At 39.9% G+C, this 24216-nt stretch overlaps 1 protein-coding gene across 2 annotated transcripts; it reads right to left on the bottom strand.

Annotated features, from left to right (window-relative positions):
* Window positions 1-309: 309 nt before the first annotated feature.
* GDAP2 (ganglioside induced differentiation associated protein 2) lies at window positions 310-24029 on the bottom strand. 2 transcript variants are annotated; one of them, XM_063294641.1, is made up of 14 exons: window positions 23881-24029; window positions 23496-23737; window positions 21550-21689; window positions 20203-20356; window positions 16606-16694; window positions 13749-13825; window positions 11292-11451; window positions 8876-9026; window positions 8426-8502; window positions 6143-6219; window positions 4291-4430; window positions 3594-3648; window positions 2963-3106; window positions 310-1118 (listed from the first exon to the last, which is right to left on the bottom strand). In XM_063294641.1, exons 2-14 carry the CDS (start codon window positions 23669-23671, stop codon window positions 1074-1076), a joined length of 1485 nt encoding a protein of 494 aa, XP_063150711.1. In that variant the 5' UTR covers window positions 23672-23737; window positions 23881-24029; the 3' UTR covers window positions 310-1073. The 2 variants fall into 2 exon arrangements, with proteins under 2 accessions (XP_063150711.1, XP_063150712.1); XM_063294642.1 differs by lacking the exons at window positions 23496-23737; window positions 23881-24029 and adding an exon at window positions 21984-22067.
* Between the last annotated feature and the right edge of the window lie 187 nt (window positions 24030-24216).

Here is a 24216-nt window from a genome sequence, read left to right on the forward strand (position 1 = left end):
ACCAATCCCATCATAATAATTGTAGACAACTTCCTCTGTATCTCAGTCAACTTGCAGAATAACTGCTCATGGTGACACTGAAGTCACACTTTCAGCTATTGGCCTCTGCTGAGAAGTGAATTTTACATCTATATAAAATAATCAATGGTCAACCATTCTACTCTATACTGACCCCATTATCTTGTTCCTGTAAGAATAGGTATGTGGTGAAAATGTTCTATTACCATCCTTGGATTTGCAGTCTGGAAAACGAGCAACGCAACTGTGAAAGCTAATCTGCATGAGACGTTATAGACTTATTTTCAAAGATGCATACAAATAAATTTATTTTCAAAACAAAAAAAATGAATTGCTGAATTTCTTCAGTGATACAATAGTCCAGCTTGCAATCAACACACTGTATTATTCCCAAAACGACTGCAAAAACACAACTACACCAGGCAGTACTGATATGCCCTTGAGTTTTACTGGAGGAGGGATGTGGCAGCAGCAGCACTTCCCTTACATCTCTCATCATTTGGCAAGAGAGAAACAGATGACAGATCCTTTAGCTAAATAGCATTTCTGATTATGTACTTCATGGTAGCTTTATGATTTACAGTAGTGCTTCTGCCCAATCAGATACTTCTAAAGGCAATTCTGTAAATATATCTGTCCTAATGGTAGATTCAGTAATATAAAGGCCATAGAACACTATTAAATAGATACTGCATCTTTTCTCCCCAAAACAGAATATCTGCAGATTATGCCAAAATGTGGCCACTTATATCTCAGGAAAATACAATGGAAGTAACAACAAAACATCTTGACATCTTGCAAAAAAAAAAAAAGAATGTTCCCACATGGAAAATCCATTTTCTCCTGGATACTTAGATCTGAAATACAGTTCATTACACTGTAGTTTTCTGATTGCTTATGTCCTTGCAACTATCTCATTGTAAAAAAATAACAGAGGTGGGGAAGAAAGCCCGATCTCTGAACTCTGTAAATAACTTAGATTGACTTGATATGGTATTGGCAAGTGGCGTGTGATAGATTGTTGAACAATCAGAAACTATGGCAGAGCTGGAGAGTCAAAGGTCTGGAGAAGAAGGGTAAGAATAGTATGATCCATTTTCCTGCAGAAGGGAAAAAAAGCATTAACACCAAGAATATATGTATAAAAAAAATAAACTCACATTCAAACCTTGTTAAATGAACAGCTGTGAAACCTCTACATGCTTAATTCCAACAATAGCAGTCTGGGTCAAGTCACTGACCATTTATTGTCGGGGGAAGAAACCCTATCATTTGAATTGCAGAGTTTTACTCCTAAACAGGCTGGAGAATTAAGAGCGCTTGAGTATTATGGATCAGACTGGATTCTCTTGCTTAACCCGCCACATGACAAATGGCATACTGTAAAAATATCACTTTGACTGCCATTTCTCTTCATCTGCATTCAGGTTTCCATCTTCAACTGCAGGGAGCCTCCTACTTTTTTCAGGTATTACCCTGGCTAGCCACAGGAGAATCAATGAGGAAAATGGATCAGGTAATGGTGTGTCCATGCTGGTTCATGAAAAGAACAGCTGCAAGGCCTTTCCAACAAAAATAAAGTGCCAAGGTGGAAACACGAAACGAAGCCACAATACACTGGAACGCATCAAGGGAAGGTGTGTCACAGGCAACAATTCCTCTCCTTTTGCTTTTTTTTAAAAGGGAAAACTAGTGAAGTGATCTCACTTGCATCTTGCCACACCACTAAGAAACTCTGTGCTTTTCAGAGTAACCTGTATCAAAAAACATGTGCTACAATGTACATAGTAAGATTACAAAAAATGATGAGACACCCAATAACGATGCTGTAATGAAGTCCAGGAACTTAACTTAGAAATGACTAAATAATAATAAAACACCAGATGATGTAGGAAGAAAAGGAGGCAAACTGTCCTTTAGGCATAAAGTACAGCTTGTAGAGATGCACTTTTTATTAGACAATAGAGTTATCTTCTCCATACCCATTGTACTGTATGCCTTCCTTTTCTCCCATGTACTTATTAGCTTCTGAAATAAAGTTCATTCAGGATGACAAGTGCTATGCACTTCACAATTTTCCAGGCTATAATACCAGCATCCTATGAAGTATAGCTTTGTGCTCTCTAAACACTAGTGATCATCTGTTCTCTAAGATAATGTGCTCTTGGAGCAATACAATGAGTATTTGTGGCGAAGTACAAACGTGTTCTGCAGCATATTCCTTTAGAGGCACAACCAGTCCAACATGGCTTTAAAGTCTTGGCTGTTTCTAAAACAAGACACCTGATACCTTTTTAAAACCAGGGAAAGAAACATTTTTCCCTCCCTGCTGCTTCATGAAATCTAACAGATGTGGAATAGAGTGTGAAGCTAATGCACATTTATTTACTTATTTTCTATCCTGCCTTTATTGTTTTTATAGTGGGCCGCGGTGGCTCAGTGGTTAAGATGCTGAGTCAGAGGACCATTAAGGTTGGCAACTCGGTAGTTCGAAACCCAAGAGCGCGAGCCACCTGATGGAGTGAGCCCCCGTCAACTTGTCCCAGCTCCTGCTAACCTAGCAGTTCGAAAGCATGCAAATGCAAGTAGATAAATAGGTACCACTTCGGTGGGGAAATAACAGGGACATGAAAGGAGCCCCCTCAGGCGTCCCCCGGGCAACGGTGACATCACCGGCAAATCTTTTCAATGCAGAAGTGCCTTGGTAGGTGCTTCTGACACACACACAAAAATTGTTTTTATAAATAACTCAAGGTGGCGAACATACAGAACCTAATACTCCTTCCTCCTCCTATTTTCCCCACAACCACCACCCTGTGAGGTGAGTTGGGCTGAGGGAGTGACTAGCCCAAGGTCACCCAACCAGCTTTCATGCCTGAGGCGGGACTAGAACTCTCCGTCTCGTTTCTAGCCCATTGCCTTATCCACTAGAAGAGTCACCTACCCTGATGTCATATTCAAGAACAAATGGAGGAAAGTCAATTTGTTCAGGGGGTATTGATGTAAACAACTGCTGAAGGCTTTCCACATGGTGAACTTTGTCCTTTAGACCTGAGACAGTAAAGGTTGTGAAGAACCAGGTTGAAACCTAATGGGAAGAAAAGGGAAATTAAGGCTGCTTCCATGGATTCTCTGACTGCAAATGATTCATATCATCCCAGAGCTTGAAGTTATGAGACATGCAACAGAAACATATTTAATAAAGTACACCCTGTACACCCTGCAACTTTAAAGTTTTTAAAGCAAAAATAGACAAGTTTTCCTCCCAAAGCAACTGCTGTCTAAGGCAGCCAATACAGAAAATATATGAAGGAAAAGGAGAGAAGAGTAGCATGGTATAAATATAAATAAATAGGTTTGAATGGGTAATTTGTTTTACAAAACCCTTTCAGCCAACTGATTATTTGCTGGGTAGACTTATATCCTGCATCTCCTCCAAGCGTTTGAGGTAGTGTACACAGTCCTCTATACCATGATGTATAACCTCAGCAATATTGTCCAATACTTCAGGTGCACACTTATTCATGATGGCATGCAAAAATGTATATTTTCCACCTGGAGATGACACACTTCACCTTCAAGCGAAATGTTGGATGGACGAAATACAAGGCCTTCAGATTTCTTTTGTACCTGGTTAATACAAAAGCAGTAAGTTTCTTATATCTTAAAACATTTACATAACAACAAAGGTTTCCTGCTATCCCCCAACCAGTTCACAGAACGAGGTGGCTTCTTCTTAGCAACCAAGATGAGATTAATATATTTGGATATCAGGGTATGAATGAAGCAAGACCTCCAATATTGCAAAGAAATCTACCTCAGTTTTCACAGTAAAGTACCACACTAGCCCTCATCCTGCTTTGGTATTTTATTTATTAAGCCTTATGTCTCCACCCCTTCCCCTTTACTGTATATACTCACGTCCATCCGTCCATCTGCGGATAAGCAGACCTTTGCATTTTTAACCAAAACACCTGCAGTTAAGTTGACCTACATTTTCCATGGTATTTTGGTTAAAAATGCAAGGGTCGACGTATCGGCTTATACGTACATATAGACAGGAAATATGGGTACTTTTAAAAAGTATTACTGTATCTACTCATGGATAAGCCCATCCCTGGATAAGCCAAACCTAATTTTTTGGGGTGCATTTTGGCACCTAAAATTCTCAGCTTATCCACGAGCATATATGGTACATTCTTTAAAGTAAATTTTCTTTGCAGTGCTTCTGAATCACAGATGAAAATAAGGAGAGATGGCTTTAAAACTTACTTCACATCAACAATGTCAGAGAGCTTCTTCAAGAAATCTGAGTCCAAGTGATTGTAGACATTAGTGAGTGTATGGAAATACACAATGATATATTCCTTCACTACAATATGGTCCATCACGTGTATAAAATACAAGAGAGCCTGAAATAAGAACATATTTATTTTATCAGAGAAAACTGTGGTATCTTTTTTTTTAAATAATTCTACAAAAAAAGTACTGGGGAGATTTCCTCAATAGGAAAAAAACAGTACATTTTTGTTCAGCTAAATGGCTTTGCTTCGTCACCAAGAGCAGCGATGAGTAAAGCACAGTACATTTAAAGCAAAAGATGTCAAATCCTCTTCTCAGCTATGAAACTGATCTGATAGCCTCAGATATGCTTCAGCCTGTTTTGCAGATTATTATTATTAGAATTAGAATTTTATCCCACCTTTTTTATATACAACTCAAGGTGGCAAACATACCTAATTCTCCTCCTCCTATTTTCCCCACAGCAACAACCCTGCAGGGTGGGTTGGGCTGAGAGAGAGTGACTGGCCCAAAGTCCCCCAGCTGGCTTTTGTGCCCAAGTCGGGCTTGGAACTCAGTCTCCTAGTTTTTGGACCAGCACTTTCACCACTGCACCAAACTGGCTCTCTTCTATGCTGATAAAATAACACCATATATGAATAGATCAACCAACATTCCAAAACTGCATTAGAAACTGCATTAGTATGTAATCAGGTTTTGTTGTTTATTCGTTCAGTTGCTTCCGACTCTTCGTGACTTCATGGACCAGCCCACGCCAGAGCTTCCTGTCGGTCGTCAACACCCCCAGCTCCCCCAGGGACGAGTCCGTAATCAGGTAATAATTTTAAATCAGTTATTACAATGATGCCACTTAAGACCATTGTCAGAATCATATCATTTCTTATAGCTTGGTTACTCCAGGATATTTATTAAAGTATCTGGTAGATTTATTCCACGTAGGAGCTCAAGGCAGCATATACAAGGGTTCCCGCCTCCCATTTTTCCCCACAATGGCAACCATATGAGATACGTTTGGCTGAGAAAGACAAACAGTAACTGGTCCAAAATCAGCCAGTAAGCTTTCAGGACTGAGGATGGACTTGAACCTGGGTCACCTTGTATCCCCATCTCAAACCCACTTGGGATGTCCAGATGATAGTTGTGTCATCTGCATGTTATATTACATGTTATAACTGCACTCCTCCTTACAGATTATTAAAGCACTGTTAATACATACAACAGCTATGATATGGAATACATGAAGTTCACACTAACTGCAATTTGTCCAGGGCAGAGACAAAGTGGTCACAGGCCCATATTCCTAACAAAATCTTGTATGATTGTTGTAATGGGTTACTTGCCCATTACAACAATCATTCAAGATTATTATTATTATACAAATTATTTCGAAAATTATTATTTTTGAAATAATTTGAAAAAACTGTTTTCACCTTCAATAGTCTGTGTGGCTAAGGATCAAAAGACCTCAAAGTACAATCAGCTCTGAGACAAAACTGCTTGTACCTTAAAATTGTCTTCTGAGGCTGTTCTGTAGGCACTCCAAACCTTGGAATGTTTACTTTCAGGTCTGTCCAGAGTGGGTTTATATTTTTGGTCTCAAATGAAAACCTTTAAAAATGTTCTTGATATGCATATTTAATATTCCAATGGAATTAAGTTTCTCTGCTGTAGTAGGTTGATCATAGTTTAAATTGACAATTTTAACTATTCTCCTCTGGAAGTTCTTTTAGTGGGGGAAGAACAAATCTGTACAGATGTAATTTTTTTTAGAATTCTAAAATAATAACTGTTATCACTGTTAAAATGTTTCTCAAGATCTTACCTTCTCCATGTCTATAAGCGTTACAGGAATATTCCTTCCAACAACTGCCATCACTGTACGACCATAGTTATCAATTCCTATGAATAGAATGAGCATCAGCACCTCATTTTAGACTCCAGAATTTAGACTAAGAATGAATTTCCAGCTATATATACACTGAATCAAATCCAGCTTAAAATTAATTGTTTTTAAATTGTAAGCATTGTCTGGGGTTGCACAAGAATCCAAGACTACCCACTATTTCTCATGTGTAATCACAGCATCCTATTATACCCCCTTTCAGGAGAATGGCTACCTTTTATCTATACCTATGAAATACGAATATAATGGTATTTCTTAACTGTTGAAATTCTTGAACTACATTATCAGCTTTCTTTCAATAAATAAGTTAACTTAATGTTCACATTCTCCCCTGAATATGTAAACAGTTAAAACTATTACAGTTTTGATTACTTAGCTACTGCAACTCTCAAGGAAAATCAACCATAAGAATACTCTTATAGGCTGAATTTCTTATTAGGTTAGCATTAAGATGTGAGATTCACTGCTGCTTCTTTGCTAAAACACAATCATCAACAAGGAAGAGTCACGGAACAGACTTCTAGGGAAGCAGCGGTGGACTGAACACAGTGGAGCTGATGATCGCAGTGGAACAAGGAGCCGGCAAATGGATTGGGTCCTCAGAATTCTTCTCTGGAGCAAGGACAGGACCAGGATTGCCCACAAATCCATACAGTGGCTCCCTGTGATCCACACAGCGATCTCCAGTGGGTTTTAGACCTCTGGGAGCTGAGGGAAAGTCATCTCTGCCCAAGCTGCGGTTCAGAGCCTTCAAAAGGACACTGGGTTCACATACTTCCTCTCTTAATCACTTTTGGGAATTGCTTGGTAATGATTTTTTGGATATTAAGAACCTTCAGAAAGGCAAGTTTCCTTCTATCCCTGATGAAATAAGTTTCATGCAAGTTTAAGGACTTTAAAAAATTATTATTTTTCAATAACAGGAAAAGGGTGATTAGAACACTGATTTTGGAAAGTTATAAATGGATTAAGGGGTCAGAGGAACTTGAAATAAGATTTTGAAATTAATTACAAGAATCCTTGTGTGTTGTTAAAATTTTATATATATAAACTAACTGTAAGAAACCTTTTTGTGGGAAAGTATTGTTGATTAGGAAAAAAAAATATGACAAGAGGGACTTTGAAGGTTGGACACTAGAGGGAACCAGAGAGAACTAAAGATTATAATTAAAGGTGAAGAGACCCATTAATACAGAATGGAGCAAAAATATCTGACTTTGAAAGAATTCAAGGATATTTGGGAACAATGCACTTAGAAATTACTCTTAAGATTGTCTGGTATTGTAAAAGTGGATTCAAAAGAGGTTTTAGAAGTTCTTTTATACAACAGAAACTGAGGCTGATTCAAATGTGGATCTGAAAGTGGATTTAAAAATGTCAGGCTACAAGAATGATACGGAAAAAGATGTTACACTGGATTTACACATGAAACTGGCTGATGTTTTAATAATTAAAGGGGACATACAAATCAGAAGAATGATGGATAACTTTCTTATCTTGGGTTTACAAAGAGACGTATTAAACTTATGAAGGAGTTTCTAAGAACAGACAAAGAGAAAATGATAAGAAATCAACTTTTGGGACACCATTTAAAGGGATTAAAGATCAAGATTCTTAAAAGTATACAAAGTTGGTTTGTTTGATCAAAGTTAAAATATATATATTGTTGTGTCTGGTAGCTCTTAATGGACTTTTCTTGACTAGGACCAAATGACAAGGCTTTAAAATTTGTTTAGAGATAAGAGATGGGAAGAAGAGATCTTTAGCTGTATTTTTAAAGAAAGTGATAAGTTACAGTGTTAAAAGTAAAGGAATATAAAACTGGTTTATTTGATTAAGGTTAAAATATACATGTTGTAATTCCTGGTAATTCCTAATGGACTTTTGCTGATTAGGACTGAATGACAAGGCTTTATAATTTGTTTACAGATAAGAGAGTTATGGGAAGAAGAGATCTTTTGTTGACATATCAGACAAAGTGATAAGTTACTGAAATTGTTTGTACTTTTCTTCATGAAGGGGGAAATCATTTCTTTATATATCTTTTTATTTTTTATTTTTTTCTACATTTTTTCTTTTTTTCAATATTTTTCTTAGTTTCTATTAGTTTTTTATCTTTGTATCTGTAAACTTCAATAAAAATTATTATTAAAAAAAAAGGAACAGTCATGGAACAACCAGGATTTGAGACTTTAAGCATACCTGTTTGGTACAATGCTTTAAGTGAAGCAATATCTGACAGGTCTTCAGCTCTTGCTCGACAAAGCCAGCGGTTGTAACTAGAAGGCAACCACAGAGAGTTGCAAAAAATTTAGTGTTTTCAAGTATCACAGAGTAAACATCAAACCTGATATTAAGTATACCCTGCCAAATACCATAATGCATTTCTTAGTTAACCTAAAAAGGAAACTAATTATGAAAGAATTGTACTGGAAGTAACCAAACAAAAATCAGAACCAAGCCGTCTTCTCCAGGCCAACCTTAAAAAGTCTGTCCCAGATCCCACTAGCAGCTCACTATTTCCCCTTTGAAAGAAAGAAAAAAACTGCTACAACAAAACACTGTCCTGTGCTCAGAATGTATAAGTACACTACTCTCTAGCATATGCAGTACCAGAGACCAAAAATAGATACTTTGATAAAAGTGCCTTACTTCCTCTGATGCTGTTTCTGTAGTGCTGCCTCAGACAGTTGTCCTTGAAGGATGAGACGCCTCTGTTTATCAACATCTCCCTCCATTCGAGCAAAAGCATGAGAACCAATAAATGAGAAGTCGGCTTCTAGCCCCTCTTCATCAGAATTATCTGCAGAAGATATTCCAGCATAATGAAGAAGCTGCCCCTGAGAGGGTATTACAGGAAAATGAGGGGTCTTACACATTGGAGTGGAAGAGAACTGCAGTTAGAAGAGATTCTGTGGCAAAACATCAGAGGTTAGTAGCACTTCCTTCTTTGATGCAATCTGAACTGATGAAATTTTACCACTTAAAGTTTACAATAATGCAAGCTTCAAATAGGTCAAGCAGATAACTGTGTAGAGCAATGAACAACAGCCATGCTGAACATTGGGATAGGAAGACAGCCTGTGAGGGGTGACTCCTCCCATCAAACCTCAGAAGTAGAGCTTGTCTAAGTTTCTCTTTTAGTCTGGTTGAAGTGAGAGATATCATCACTCTTTTATCTGAGATACGCTACAGGAAATCAGTCCAGGTGAAAACATGAAGATATGTATGCTATCCAGAAAAATGCACGAAGCTCACCATTCTAAGGACTTTGTCTGTTATGGTGATATTCTGAATTACAACTTCGGATCACTCCTGAGCTACTTGGTAATCTCATCTTTGACTAATTTATAGCTTGACTGATAAACAGAAAACTCTTCCTTTCTAAAGCATTGCTCAGCAGCCTCTCGCTTGATTTATTATGGGTTCTAAAATCAAAGAGAGAGAGAAAACAAAGGTCTCCCCACTGCCTGAAGGACAGCAGCTTGCTGAGCTGGCAGCAGATCAACTGAGGGCTTCAGCAGAATTTAGATTGACCCTCGCCAAAGAAGGCAAAGAAATCCAAGTGAAGTACAAGGCACAAGTTCTTGGACAGAAAACACTGAATAAAGACCATGACCGATCAATCAGTGCTTTCGGTGTAACGACCTCCTTCCACTAATTGCATTTCACAGAAGCCTCCCAGAGCATTTCGTATCTAACTGCAAAGCATCTAAAAGCATTCTTCAGTCTCTCTATGGCACACTACCCTGGAAAAGGATAGAGACCAAAGATAAGGCACCTGTGATCTAAAGAGACCACATTAATAGATCCTTAACTTTGAAAAATCAACAGATGGCAATGTCACACAGATCTATTTTAGCTGTTTCTGTCTGAGTTTAGACATTGATCTACATTTTGGGTTGGGAATTACATTAGGAGCCCTTTGCATTGGAGTGTTAGTTGCTTCCACAACTTTTACTTACTATTACTACTACTTATTGATATCTAGTAAAGGTAAAGGTTTCCCTTGACGTAAAGTCCAGTCGAGTCCGACTCTAGGGGGCGGTGCTCATCTCCGTTTCTAAGCCTTGGAGCCGGCGTTGTCATAGACACTTCCGGGTCATGTGGCCAGCATGACGACTCGGAACGCCGTTACCTTCCCGCCGAAGCGGTACCTATTAATCTACTCACATTTGCATGTTTTCGAACTGCTAGGTGAGCAGGAGCTGGGACGAGCAACGGGAGCTCACCCCGCTGCGCGGTTTCGAACCGCCGACCTTCCGATCAACAGCTCAGCGGTTTAACCCGCAGCACCACCGCGTCCCTGTTTATTAGTATCTAATTGAGTCTATATAACAACTATCAACAAAAATGCTCTGGCAGTCCAACAAAAATTAAAACTCTTTACCAGAATTACATATTTGGTTTTATGGACAAATAGGAAAAAATATGGGAAATTAATAGTGTACATGGTAACTGTGGCAAGATTATTCTATGCAAAAAGTTGGAAAAGCAATGAAATACCTACAGTGGAAGACAGGATTATGAATTTAACTGAATTTGCAGAAATGGCGAAGCTGACCAGATTGGTCAGAGAAAAAATAACAAAGACCTTTTTGAAAGACTGGAAACCTTATATGGACTTTTTGTTGAAAGAAGGAAAGATCAAATTGATTATTTCAGGATTTGGGGATTAAAAAGCAATGAAGAGGATGGGGAAAAGATTAAGATGATAATTACTCAATAGAAAAAAGGGCAGAAAGCATAATTGTATGTTTTCTTTTTTTTATTTCCTTTTTTCTCTTTTTTTTACTTTCTATCTTTTTTGTTTTGCATACTTTTATTATATTGAAAAATGCATATGCATTTTTCAGTGTGTATACAGTGTGTGTGTGTGTGTGCATAAAACTTTTAAGTATAAAAATCCAACAGACATAAACTAACTTTGGAAAATGTGTCAGAATTAAATTCATGTGGAAATACAATTTATATTAAAAATGTTTGGTTTTGAAAGCTTTCAGCACAGTAGAATTGGTTGCCTGTCTTAAGTCTTCTACAAGCTACTTTGGCACGAATGCAGACTTACCCTCCGAAGCACCTGGCTTCTTACTAATCCTAATCTGACGTTCTGGCACGACTGGCTCCCCTTCTGCATTGCCAATATCTTCAGGAAGTAAAGGCAGGGACTGTCTTTCCTCTGCTAGTGATCTTGGAAAATACAGAGGCAGCATCTTCTCATAAGTAGCCTATAGAAAAGAGAATCTGAAAAATGTCTTGCCTTGTATTTCACTTTTCAGGGCAAGACTGAAGTCAGGAAGACTATTAAATGGTGTTAAAATGAAATTACTGGTCATGCCAATATCATCCCAACTGATCAGCTAATAATTAGCTTTCCAGTATGGAGAGCAGCCCCTGGCATTTCTCTTTCAAACTCTGGTAGAAACAGAATGAGTAGCGCTCTTATGCTTTCAACTTACAAAATTAACTTCTGTAACTATCAGCTGACATATGGTAGGAGCCGCAGCGTGTTCACTGTGGCAAGACTTCTGTATTCTGACAAGTATAATAAAAGCAGTCAAGAGCTTGACATTTACTCTGGTGATGAACTTTTGAGGTGCGCCAATATAACACCAAGATGACAAGCTCCCATTTTTCAGTTTCAAGCTAGAAAGGAAGTGCACTGTGTTTGCCTAACACTTTCCAAATCACTTGGTGTGCCTCTGAAGACAACTAACCAAACCCCAAATTGTCATTTCGGTATTCACTACCTTTGAACTAAAGAGAGACAAGTGTCAGTATCAGCTGGTTTAGCCCTTCTGAAGTTATCAGCATGCCTTGAAATGTAGAACCAAAGCCAATACCAGCTGTCTTTTACAGCTCCAACTGGAGTTATGATGGGAATACAGGGACTGTACCAACTTTATAAAGCACAGTAGAAAGTTGGGGCCAACTTAATACTTTTTAGGGAGGGTACAGTGTGCTGACCTTGTTTTTTAAAAGCCAAGAATGATTTCATTTGTAGTTGAGGCTTTAAAGAAAGAGAAACAGCTTTACACAACAGCTTATCATAAGCCACTTCCATATTGTGCGCTAAATCTGCATGGTTATGCCTCCATTAACAGAGATGACTCAATGGGTAGCACTAGTTTGCGCTCCTCTTCCTGCAGAGAAGGTATGACCTGGCCCAGAAAACTACTAAATTTCCAAGCACCATCTACCTACAGGACCTAAATTGGATTAGGATTCAGCTTCAGCCTATTTGCTGAATCACAACTGCATCAAGGCACTGGTCTTGATTGTGTACAGTAACACTCGTCACTCTTTGAAATCAACCGTACAGAGCTAAGAAAGGAACCACTGCAAAACAATACCTCCAGCTCTGCTTAGAGGAGGACGCTATAGTTAATGGCACAAAAAACACTGAGAGATCAAGACAATCTCTCAAAGATACAGGCAAAAATTTGAAAAACAAAGTATATCTTAGGAATAGTACTGTCTCCCAAAACATGCACATATTGGCAATGACAATTTCCCAACTTTTCATATTACGGAAAGTTGCAACCAATAACATGTTGGGATTTGCAAACTTCTTCTTAAATCACAGAACATTTGATAGAATTGGCAACATGTAAAAGCTGCAACAGTGACATAAGCTTAATATTGACAACATTCATTTTATATCCACTTTTGAATTACAGGTAGTCCTCAAGTTACTACCATTCATTCAGCAACCGTTCGAAGTTATGACGGTGCTGAACAAAGGGACTTAGAACTGTACCTGAAGTTCCGGCCATTGCAGCACCCCCATGGTCACATGAATAAAATTTGGATGCCTGGCAACCAGCTTGCACTTACAACCAGTTGCAGCATCCCACAGTCATGTGATCGCCATTTGCGACCTTCCCTGCTGGCTTCCCCAAAACGAAGTCAATGGGAAGCCACCAAGGAAGGCTGCAAGTCGTTGGGGTAAGTTTCCCCCAACAGCCTCCCTGTGCTTGCACACACATACGCATCCCGCACCCTTTTCCCTTGGCCTTCCTGCAATTGCACCCATGCACCGCCATGCCCTCCTTCTCTGGCCTCCCTGCAATTGCATGCACACCGCATCCTCATTCCCCGGCCTTTCTGAGCTTGCACTGCATCAAGCCACCCCTCCCCTGACTCCCACATGGCCTACGCCGGGCCTCCCCCACCCCCATCCTCCTTACCTGGGACTCCCTCCCCTTCCTAGTTAATGACCACATGTTTGGGGTTGTAACCACTGGGACTGCCTGGATTGCTGTCGCTAAGCGATGCAGTTGTAAAGTGCAATGTCACATGACCGCATTGCTTAGCGACAGCAATCCTGGTCTCAATTGTAACTCAAAGATTACCTGCAGAATAAACCAGGTCTGAAGCAATAGGAGTATATGAATTTTAAAAAATGAGAGCTCTTAAAACTAAGCTTATTACATTTTTCAAAAGAAAGCTATAGGATCAAGATAGAGAAGTATCACAACTGCACAGCTAATGCTTGTAAACATGAACAAGATACTTTACATACCTCCTCAAGATCAGTAACGGCAAACACTACTTTTTCAAGGTTTTCCCCATGAATCTCTAAAAATCGTCGGACTGTACCTGTGGGTGGATGAAAAGTCAAGAAAAGCCAGTCAACAAAATGAGAGAGCACCAACATTTAAATGTATCATATAGGAGGAATAATTTAATTATTAAAGGCCTTCAGTCATCCACATAACAAATGAGGTAATATGGAATAGCTGAAATGTCCAAAGTGTTTGCAGGAATTACTGTCTAACTTTTCCACGTGATCCATGTAGCACTACAGGGTGAATGCAACTCCTTTCTTGCTGCATGGAGTTGGTAGTTCTCTAATAATCCTACTGATGCTGATGTCAACAGTGGACAGGATCAACATTCCCCCCTTTTCATGTTACCTTTTTGCATTTGGGGCTGATTTTCACAGATGAAATTGATTTTTGTGGTCTGATTTACAGAAGAGTCAGCATTTTAATGCATTTACAGTATATTCTACTTATCCTCCAAGAGCTCAAAGCAGCATACAGAGGCTGCCTAGTATGAATCCTACAGAACGCTTATTAAATAAGATGGGCTCAGAAAGAGACTGACCCAAAGTCATTCAGAGCACTCCATAGTTGAGGGCTGGGTCCCCCCTCCTCCAAGTTTAATACCTCAACTATACACTACACTGGCTCTCATCCACTTAGCACCTTAATTCCCCCAAATGAAACAACACCCACTCCTGGAACTATGAATGGGATGATAGGAGGACCACCTGTGGCCGAGTTTACCCATACCTCTATTATTTTATTGATGGATGAAAGGCAGCATAAATTTCAGGGATGGTTGTAATCTTATTCTCCTTTTAAGATAACTACTTCATATATTCTTTTTACTGAAACAGAAACCATGCAAAAGATATCTGTAGATAGCAGAACTATGGAACAAATAGGGAAACCAGTAATTATGGACAGAAGCATCTGCAGAATCCAGTTGTTTTCTCAGAATGCTGAAACAAGCATTGCAGAGCAAGCCCTGCCCCTTACATTCATACATGTAACATTGCAACATGTGTACAAAAGGGGTGGAACTCCTACTGTAATGCCCATTCATCATTTGACTCTCCTGCAGATACTCATTTTTATGGACCAACACCAAGAACAGCAGAAAAATGTCTGCCACTCTTAAAGCAATACCAATACCAATGGTATCACCAATACCTGCAATACCAAAGTTTTACCAATACCAAAACAACTTATTGGCTTAATTCAGACATCGCACAGGAAAATAAGAAAGACTGCAGTTTCCTGAACTGATAAACTAGTTTCATGTTCTGCCTCCATAAATTACTGCATTAAAGGATTTGTCTGCTGAGCACATGGAAGCAAGAGCCAGACAAATAACTCTAAATCATAGCTTGCCTGTATATTTGGAAGCTCATATTGTAGTTTGATAATATGTTAGTCTAGATCTTTGGAGTGATTTTCCCATCACCGCAGGCCTTTAGAAAAGTGGTTAATACCTGGTTCTTCCCCTGGGCGTTGGGGTCAGGATGAGAAGAGTTCCCAATCTGATGGGCTACAGAAAATTTCAGTTCGGATTCTCACTGTGTTGTTTTCATATGTTGTCAGGCTCTGCCTGCTACCCAGTAAAAACACAGACGCTAGTGTAGGCTTAGGTTCTGGTTTTATTTGAGTAACAGTATGCGTGCCCTTTAAGAAAGCTGAGAGTGAGTGGAGCATGCTGGAACGGGATTTAAATAGCCCGCGCCGGTCAGCGCTCCACCCCTTCTTACTCTGGGTGCGCCCCAAGCCCCATCGGTTCCGTTGCTGGTAGGTGAGGGGTTGTGGAGCCCCTCCTGTGCTCCGGGCGTTTCCTTAATTGCTTCCCTGGCTGGTGATGGTTCATTGCCGGGCGATCAGGTTCGTAATCTCATTGACAGCTCAGGCGCGCCTCGTGGTCTGGTCTTGTCAATTACCTTTGCAACATTGTATCTCTCTCGCCTCCAGCTAGAGTCAATACTTTGTTGCCAGCACCTGTTGCTCTCTTTTGTTAGCTAGTTGCCTTTTCCCTTAATCCGCCCGGTACCCATTTCCCTGCATTGTCATGCGAGCCATTGCGATGTCACAAGCATCGCAAGGGTGATCATGACATATGTTTTGTATTGGTTGATTATAGTTTTCCAGCCTCACTCACCAATTCCACAACAAAGCAATTGTTACTTGTGTATTTTGGTATTGTCTATACCGTTACAACCAAAATACAATATACAAAATTCTGCAAAACTTTGGCATATACCTCTAAACCGGATGCGCTAACTCATAACCTAAATATTCCCCTTGCCTATCATTTTGTGGGATCTGGGAAGGTTAAATGGGAAACATGGGAATTTTAAGGAGCAAAATCAATGCAAGGTTTAAGAATTTGGGAACTTTTAAAGAGGTAGAAAGATGCAAGCCTCAACAAAATCATTGACTCTTTACCTCCGTTAATCCCCCGGAGTGTGGTGATTATATGTGGGATAGAATATTAAATAAATGGCACAAAATAAGTAAAAATTCAGCCTCATTTATTCCAGTGACATAATTCAATCACTTGCTCCTGTGACCAGCCCCCAGGATAAAAGCCAAAATTCACCCCCTCTGGCCGTAAAAGATTGCCACCTGCCCTTAATCCACTGTTCTACAAGAGCTATTCTCTGATGCTATCATCAGTTCTTTCCGTGTCCACTCCTGTCTCCATTACTTTTCTCTCCTTCTGTGGTTTCTTTTCACTCTACTAATAGATTGTAAGGCCCTTCAGGCAGAGAGAGCTGTTCTCTGAAGTACTAGATATATAAATCAGATTGTGTCAACAACTACCCCTTCAAGGATACTTACGCAATGCTATGTGAGTAGCATCTGCTAAAGGATAACCTCGCTTCACAGTGTTTATCACGCAGAATCCCACTGAGGACATTGCTTGCTCCCTAAAATTACATTTGTAAAGAATGATTTCAGCAAGGCATAAGAACATTGATTCTACTAAGTCAAAGCATATTCATGCAAATTTTCCTGTATGTATTTATTTGGGATAGCACAACTATGGTGATTAAGATCAGCTGTCAAAGTTAACCATTTATTTCTAATTTTGGGGAGGAGACAGGTCCTCTGGTCTACTTGAAAGTGAAAGGTCCCCTGTGCAAGCACCGAGTCACGTCTGGCCCTTTGGGGGGATGCTGCTTTCATGATGTTTTCTTGGCAGACTATAGAGTGGGGTGGTTTGCCATTCCCTTCCCTAGGCGCCACCTTCCCCAGCAAGCTGGGTCCTCATTTTACCGACCTCGGAAGGATGGAAAGCTGAGTTGACCTGAGCCGGCTACCCGAGAGAGAATCCAGCTTCCGCTGGGATCGAACTCAGGTCGTGGGGAGAGTTTCGGTTGCAATGCTGCCGCCTACCGCTCTGCACCACACGAGGCTGAGTTAAAAATGGAACAAGATTCAGAGATGATTTAATAGACATGTATTGAAAATGACTGTTTTGAAAATTGTAGAGGAGTACAGAAATAATTTTGAGGAAGGAATGATGTTATATAAACACTTTAGCCCTTAAAGAGTAGAGTGAGAAAGAAATATAAGATTACCCCTTGATTCTCTTTGATATAACAGAGAGGAAGCAAAAACTCTGTCAAGCTTTCCAGATTCTATTATACCCTGCAACAATAGAGTTCCAGTAACCCTTGTGGAGTCTTTTTCCTGATCTGGCCTACCTTAAAGGGCTGACAAAAAGGGTCATTTGGAGTTCTACCTCCTTCATGTTGTTCTTAGATATGGGGAAAGGGAGAGATAGTATTACAATATGAAGGGGAAACCCATCCAAGTATGCATTATAACCATCCTCAGTTTATAAATAGGTTTAAGTATTACTAATATAGCAAAAGGTAGAATTTGGATCAAAGCCTAAAAAATGTGGCAAAACTGGAACAGATAAAAATAAGTTTATATGCAAATTCCTCATTATATGAAGAAACTGCAAGCAAAAACATTAAACATTACAGGATTAAAAAAAAGAAAGTAAAGTAAATGTTCAACTATTTTGGATGGATAAAATGGCTGTGATAAACATGATTATCTGGACTTGATTACTGATTTCATGGAGTAAACTAAATTCAAATAAACCTATAACAGATTAATTTCTGCTTAACATGAATTCTGTGAAGCTTTCTGTTTTAGACCCTTGGGCAATCTCACCCTGCCCCCTTCAAGTCAAGTTGAATGAATCAGTACCGGCCCCAAGGAATAGAATACTGTAAAACCAAACCAACTCTTTGAAAGGAATTAGACAAAATCATACATTAATAATATTCAGATGAGTCTAGTTAGTTTAGCAGTAGTCAGCATGGTGAGTGACTGTCATGACCCCGTTGCAAGGCACAAAGAGCCTCACAACGTGGATCATGATCATTAAGGAAAAGAGGAAGGAGATAATTAAATCGGAGCTGAAAGCAAGCACCCAAAGTAACCACACCCGTGGAAGCATATGCAGCTGAATAGAAGGACTTCGGATAAGCCGAGATAAACTGCACCTGGTGCCCGGAGGGCGCACCTGAACCCAGAGGACAGGAACAGCACCGGGAAAACACCCACACAGCCATCAAGGGACCCATCAAGGGAACTGGGGACAATGGTGGGGGAGCACGGGACCCCGCAAGAGGGTATAAACAGGGCACCTCACCAAGCAACCCCCGTTCCCGTTTTTTGTTCTGTCAGCCACCATTCCAATAAACCGGAAATCCTTAATACCTATTGAGTCCGTGCCTTATTGCGAAGCGAGACTGACCCTGACAGTGACTCATTAAACCTATTATTATTATTCATTCCTAGATCTAAGATTAGGAATATTACTGAAGTGTCTTATATTTAAAAAATGTGGAAGATCTTGTAAATCAGGAAGTTTCACAGTCCTAGTAGTGAAAATGTAACCTATCAAGACAAGAAAAACAGGCTTCACGCATCATGCTAAGCCACAATGTGGTTGTTTGATTTTGGCTTAAGATAATGTTTGAATCAAGCTGTGATTTATAAACCATGATTCATGGCTTAACATATACAAATAACTAAGAATAAGGAATGTGATCAATAACCTAGCAGTGAAGAAAATGTTATCAGCAGGGAGCAGAGAAGTTGACTGGAACCAGAATTCAATTCTCATCAGTCATCAGCCCTAAATTAAAACCTGATGGGCCCCAGGCTCCACACCAGTGGGGACATTTCTGGTGATTTCTCTTTATATCAGGAAATGAAGAAAGTATGCTGTTAACTAGGTGAAGTACCGAATACTCCAGTTATATGAACAGCCCCTGCTTTTCCTGTCCTCCACATCACACTTAATAAATACTTTTGTTTTATTCCTATCTTCGATTATATGCTGTTGCTCAGAGGAATACGCATACTTTTTAGTAGTCTACTCCTAATACTGGACAACTAATATTTGGAGCGCGGAGGAGAATCAAACTTATGAAAGTACATAAGAAGAGGAAGGTGGTGGCACGTGTCTGTAGGAGTAATTTTACAAGCCACTCTGCAGATACAGGATGTTACAGTTGTGGTTTCTGTGCTATTTGCAGGTGTTTATTAACCCATCTAGCTCACTCTGTTTTTTTCAAGAAACAACCATTTAACTGGCAGCTGGACCAAAAGTACAAATTAAAGTTAGCCAGATTCATGCAACTACCCCAGAGGCATTCTTCCCAGACATGGAAGGCAGCTATATCCTGATCAAGTAAAGTCAGGGGAAAAAATGACCTTGTTGTTGCCATCTTTCTTTTTCTTTCTTTCTTTCTTTCTTTTACTTTCTTTCTTTAATTTTCTATCCCACCTTTATTATTTTTATAAATAACTCAAGGTAGGGAACATACCTTCCTCCTCCTGTTTTCCCCACAACCACCACCCTGTGAGGTGACTTGGGCTGAGAGCGCACGATTGGCCCAAAGTCACCCAGCTGGCTTTCGTGCCTAAGGTAGGACTAGATCTCTCAGTACCCTGGTTTCTAGCCTGGTGCCTAAACCACTACAACAAACTGGCTCTCCACTAGATTAGTGGATCTCTCTCAGGAACCATTGTGTGGGAAAATGATTTAAGATTAATTTTGAATTAATGTGGAGTAAAAAATAACGGCATTTTGGGGCTTACATCCCTTTTCTTGAGTCCTCAGGTAATTTCTTTGTCCTTTATCCTCACCAATGCATCTTCCTCAATGTTTTGTTGCTTGCTGTATCCATCACCATTCTCTAAATGGGCAGATCCTTCATAGCAGCCATTTTGACAACACCCATGATGCTTTTCCAACATTTTAGATAGGCTGCCCTATTTTAAGGCACATTTCAAAACCTCTGTTTTCACACTCTATGGACTTCATAGTTTGCACTAGTTTACATGCAGTGTGTATATCTGGGTGCACACAGAGAAGGTACTTGCCTGTCAAAGAGACATGCTTACTTTGCAACTTGAAGGATGTTGCGATAGCAGCTGTACAAGGAGCTCTCTGCTGCTGTTCGGTATCGGCTTTTATATTTGGGTCCCACAGTGTGAATGATGAAGCGGGCAGCAAGGTTAAACCCCTTGGTCAGCTTTGCTTCCCCTGTCCGACAACCTAATAAGAAACCAGAACAAGACAAGCAATATCAAACCAATGGCCACCCAAGTATTTTATTTTCTATTTAGAACCCCCATTATAGTCCTGGATGGTCTTGGACACAGGGACTTTATATACTGTAGCCAGTTTTTTGTTAACCTCACTGTCAGCTGGATAGCTGGGTGGGGAAGAGCCCAACTGTTCAGTAAAGATAATGGTTTCATTCACCTTTATATTAAACTATGATTTAGCAGACCAACTGCATGCCTGCTAGTTATACAAATTCCATGCTGACTGGAATTTATGGAAATTACAGAGCAACACTGATAGAAGGCAGCTGTCTGGAAAATGCCAGTCCACCTTCTGATAAAATATCTTGGGTGAAAACACTGACCTGGCATTTTATTACAAGACCTGCCTGAGAAAAGAGAGAGTTATTCCTAGCACTGCCTGTCAGATACACCAAGATGCAGTCACCAAGGGTGGGGAGATGGCGTGGCTGTAGTTAGTCCGTAAGTCCATCTCAGTGACCAAAAGCTCCATCAAGTAGCCTGCTAAGTCTGAGTGCTTGCTGTTGCATTTGGATGGCTGAAAAGTATAGGGATACTGTTTGTCTACTTTCTACCGGCTGCACAAGAGTCTCTTTTCCTGACCTAGCAGGGTGATCGCTGGCCTTGCAGTGAACTACCCTAGACCTTTTGTTCCAAGAGACTTAAATGACCACTATGAGGTCACTCATTAGTGGTTCAGGGTTTTCTGTCCACCCAACAATCATGGACCTTTTCCAGTTGCAAATTTCACTTCTTGCTTCAGCGCCCATTCTTTTCTTTAAAACTTGAAACATTTCCCTGCAACCAGTTTCTGTTCTAGAAAATGAAGGAAACTAAACACCTCTTCCAATACTTAGTAATTTCATTCTCATCTCTTTCATATGTCACTGAGATGATTATATCTTTATTGCATAAAGCTGGCCAAATGGTAGTTTTTAAAAATGCAATTGTAGCTAAGTAATTTGTGAAGAATTTTGTGGCTCTTGGCATCCTGTGTAGCCGCTTCTGCTGAAGTATCTACAAGAGCAAAATAGAATCACTGAAGCGAAGCTCTGTGGCCTGGAGGGCCTAAACCTTTGGCTGTGCTGGCGTGTTTCTTTAAACAACATTGCCATTTTTTGATCCAGTCAAATATTTGGAAATTGACCGTGTTATTCTGACCTTTAAGTTTCTGTAGTTCAACCCTTAGGTCAGGTCCCGCATGCATGGAGATACTTTCGGACACTGGATTCTTATCTGTGAGGGACTCATTGCTGGTGTTTACTATGGCTGTGCAGTTCAGCAATGCTACGTCGCCTCTCCTTTGAAAAGAGTACAGTTCATTAACAATGCAGAAGAAATAAAAGCACAACCAAAGCTATTTGCACATGAAAAGGAAGTTCTTATCTAATTATATACTTCCCATAGCAGTATTGATTAACCAGGTAGAGTGATGGAACACAGCCAAGATCTGCACATTTAAACTTCTGAGTATTCTCAGAAAATATCACCAGTTTTAATTTCTTTCTCTTTCCAAACTTTTTATAGGACACAACACAACATGTTATGATTTTTAAAAAGCATGCATCATATCCTAAAGATGTACTTTCACTGACCTAAAATGTATTAAGACTGTGGATGACCTCAAGAGAGAGTACACTTCCAGAATGAAAACTGGATTAAAAGAGGCTAATCAGTATCTGCATGTTTATAAATAAGAAGGGTTAGGAAGGTACGCACAGCATGACTCCTGGAATTCTTTCCAACACCTTTACCTGCAGGGGCTACAGGAAGCTCTGTGTTTTCTTCTGGGTAACAAAGTCACTTGTTGCAACTCTGCACGTGGGTGCACACATCTTTGCTTCTCCCATATTTTGCATCTGCATTTGTGTGTGTGTCCTGGGAAGCCCACAGTGGGCTCCATATGCCCTGCTCTAGGTCATATGACCAGGAGGGAGAGTTCCAGAAGAGCAGTCAGTAGCATTCAGAACCAAGGTACAAGTGTTTCTCATGGGGATGCAGTGGGAGGTTTTTTGGGGGGTGGGGGGTTAATATTTTTCTCCACAGCCTCTGGCCTGATCTAGCTCACTTCCAAACCTGATCTTTATTTTTCTGGCTTCTCCCATCATACCAAATTTGGTCCTGTTTTGTTCAGTTTTTGAAGAGTTATCTTCATTGACCCAATGGTCAATCAGCCCTAAGCAATTTACCTTCGTTCTTTCCAATGTTCCCTTAGGTTGGAAAAAAAAAAAAAGGCTTTCCAGGATGTAACAGAGCTATCATGTTTATCGTTTCTCTATTGTTATCTGCTATGTCATTTTTTAAAAACTGAAATGGTGGTGGGCTGGTGATTTGTTTTGAAGACTTTTCACTATCCAGAAATAAATAAGGGAGGGAAAGCACACAAAGCATGGCTTCTGGCATTCTTTCCAACTCCTTAATACAGGTAGTCCTTGTTTAACATCTACTCGTTCAGCAACCATTCAAAGTTACGACGGTGCTGAACAAGGGTTACTTACACCAGGTCCTTGAGTTGTGGCTGTTGCAGCATCCCCGCATGATTGCGATTTGGGGCTTGGCAACTGGCTTGCAATTACAACATCGCAGAGTCCCACGTCACGTGACCACCATTTGTGACCTCCACTGCCAGTTTCCAAGAAGCAAAGTCAATGGGGAAGCCACGGGTGGTTGCAAATGGTGATCACATGACATGATGTGGCAACTGTGTGAGATTTGCCTAACCATGGTAACTGCGACTGCCGGAACTGCTGTTGTAAGTTGGCACGGTCATGTGATGTTATGCCTCATGACTGCATCACTTAAAGACAGAGTTCCTGGTCCCAATTACTGCTGGTAAGTGAGGACTACCTGTAGCTGTTTTACCCAGGATCACATGGTCAGGAGCGAGGAGAGAGGGGGGAAGTGAACAGCTTTCTAAGCAGCTGCCCAAATGCCTCTCCCATATTTTTTTCTGGATTTTTTTTCTCTACAACCCCCTGACTGGTCCAGCCCATTTTCAAACTTTATTTTTCTTTTTCCAGCTTCTCCTGTCATACCAAATTTGGTCCCATTCTGGACTATTTTGGAATCCTGGAAAACAGCAATGGGGTAATGAGATGCAAACTTACCATAATATTATCTTTGTATTGATGTCTTCCCTATATGGGAAGGGTGATTGAACATCAACTTTCCCCCCTTCAATTGGTAATGAAGAGCTGACTGATTGGTCTTCATCATGATGATCAGACCATCCTGGCAAAGTATTAACATCCACAAAATGGGAAGGAGCTCCCAAAGGATCCATGGAACGAAGAAGTCAATACTTATTTCAGTTCACTTGATAAGCACTTCACTGCTTATTGAGATATTGCTGTTATTTCACATTAAAATATATAAAATAAAAAATTCAATGTGTTTAATACAGCTGAACACTCTCATTAAAACATTCATCTTTAAATCAATAACTCCATTCATACACCATCTTAAATACAGTAATAATTTAGTACATCATACCTAAAATAAATTTATACAAGTTTTGAACTCATGTGCTTCTACTTTTTTAGGTAGACATTTTGGGTTAGCTGCATATTGTCATATCACCTGGAATATCAATCTGTGATTTTCATTACCTATAGTTTTAAAGAAGCCAACTTCAAATCATGGTTTCTATGACCTGGTTGAAATAAAACAAAATCTTGGTGAAAAACAACTCTAGGCCCTGATTATGTCAAAAGGGGGGGAAGACACACAAAAACTTCCATTTTTCCCCCCTATTATATGACAGGAAAGAAGCATGTGACTCCAAGGCTCATCTAGGCCTAGTCGAGCTTCTATCTGTTGTTTCATTAG

This window comes from Candoia aspera, chromosome 2, assembly GCF_035149785.1.
Source record: "Candoia aspera isolate rCanAsp1 chromosome 2, rCanAsp1.hap2, whole genome shotgun sequence".
Taxonomy (NCBI): Eukaryota; Metazoa; Chordata; class Lepidosauria; order Squamata; family Boidae; genus Candoia; species Candoia aspera.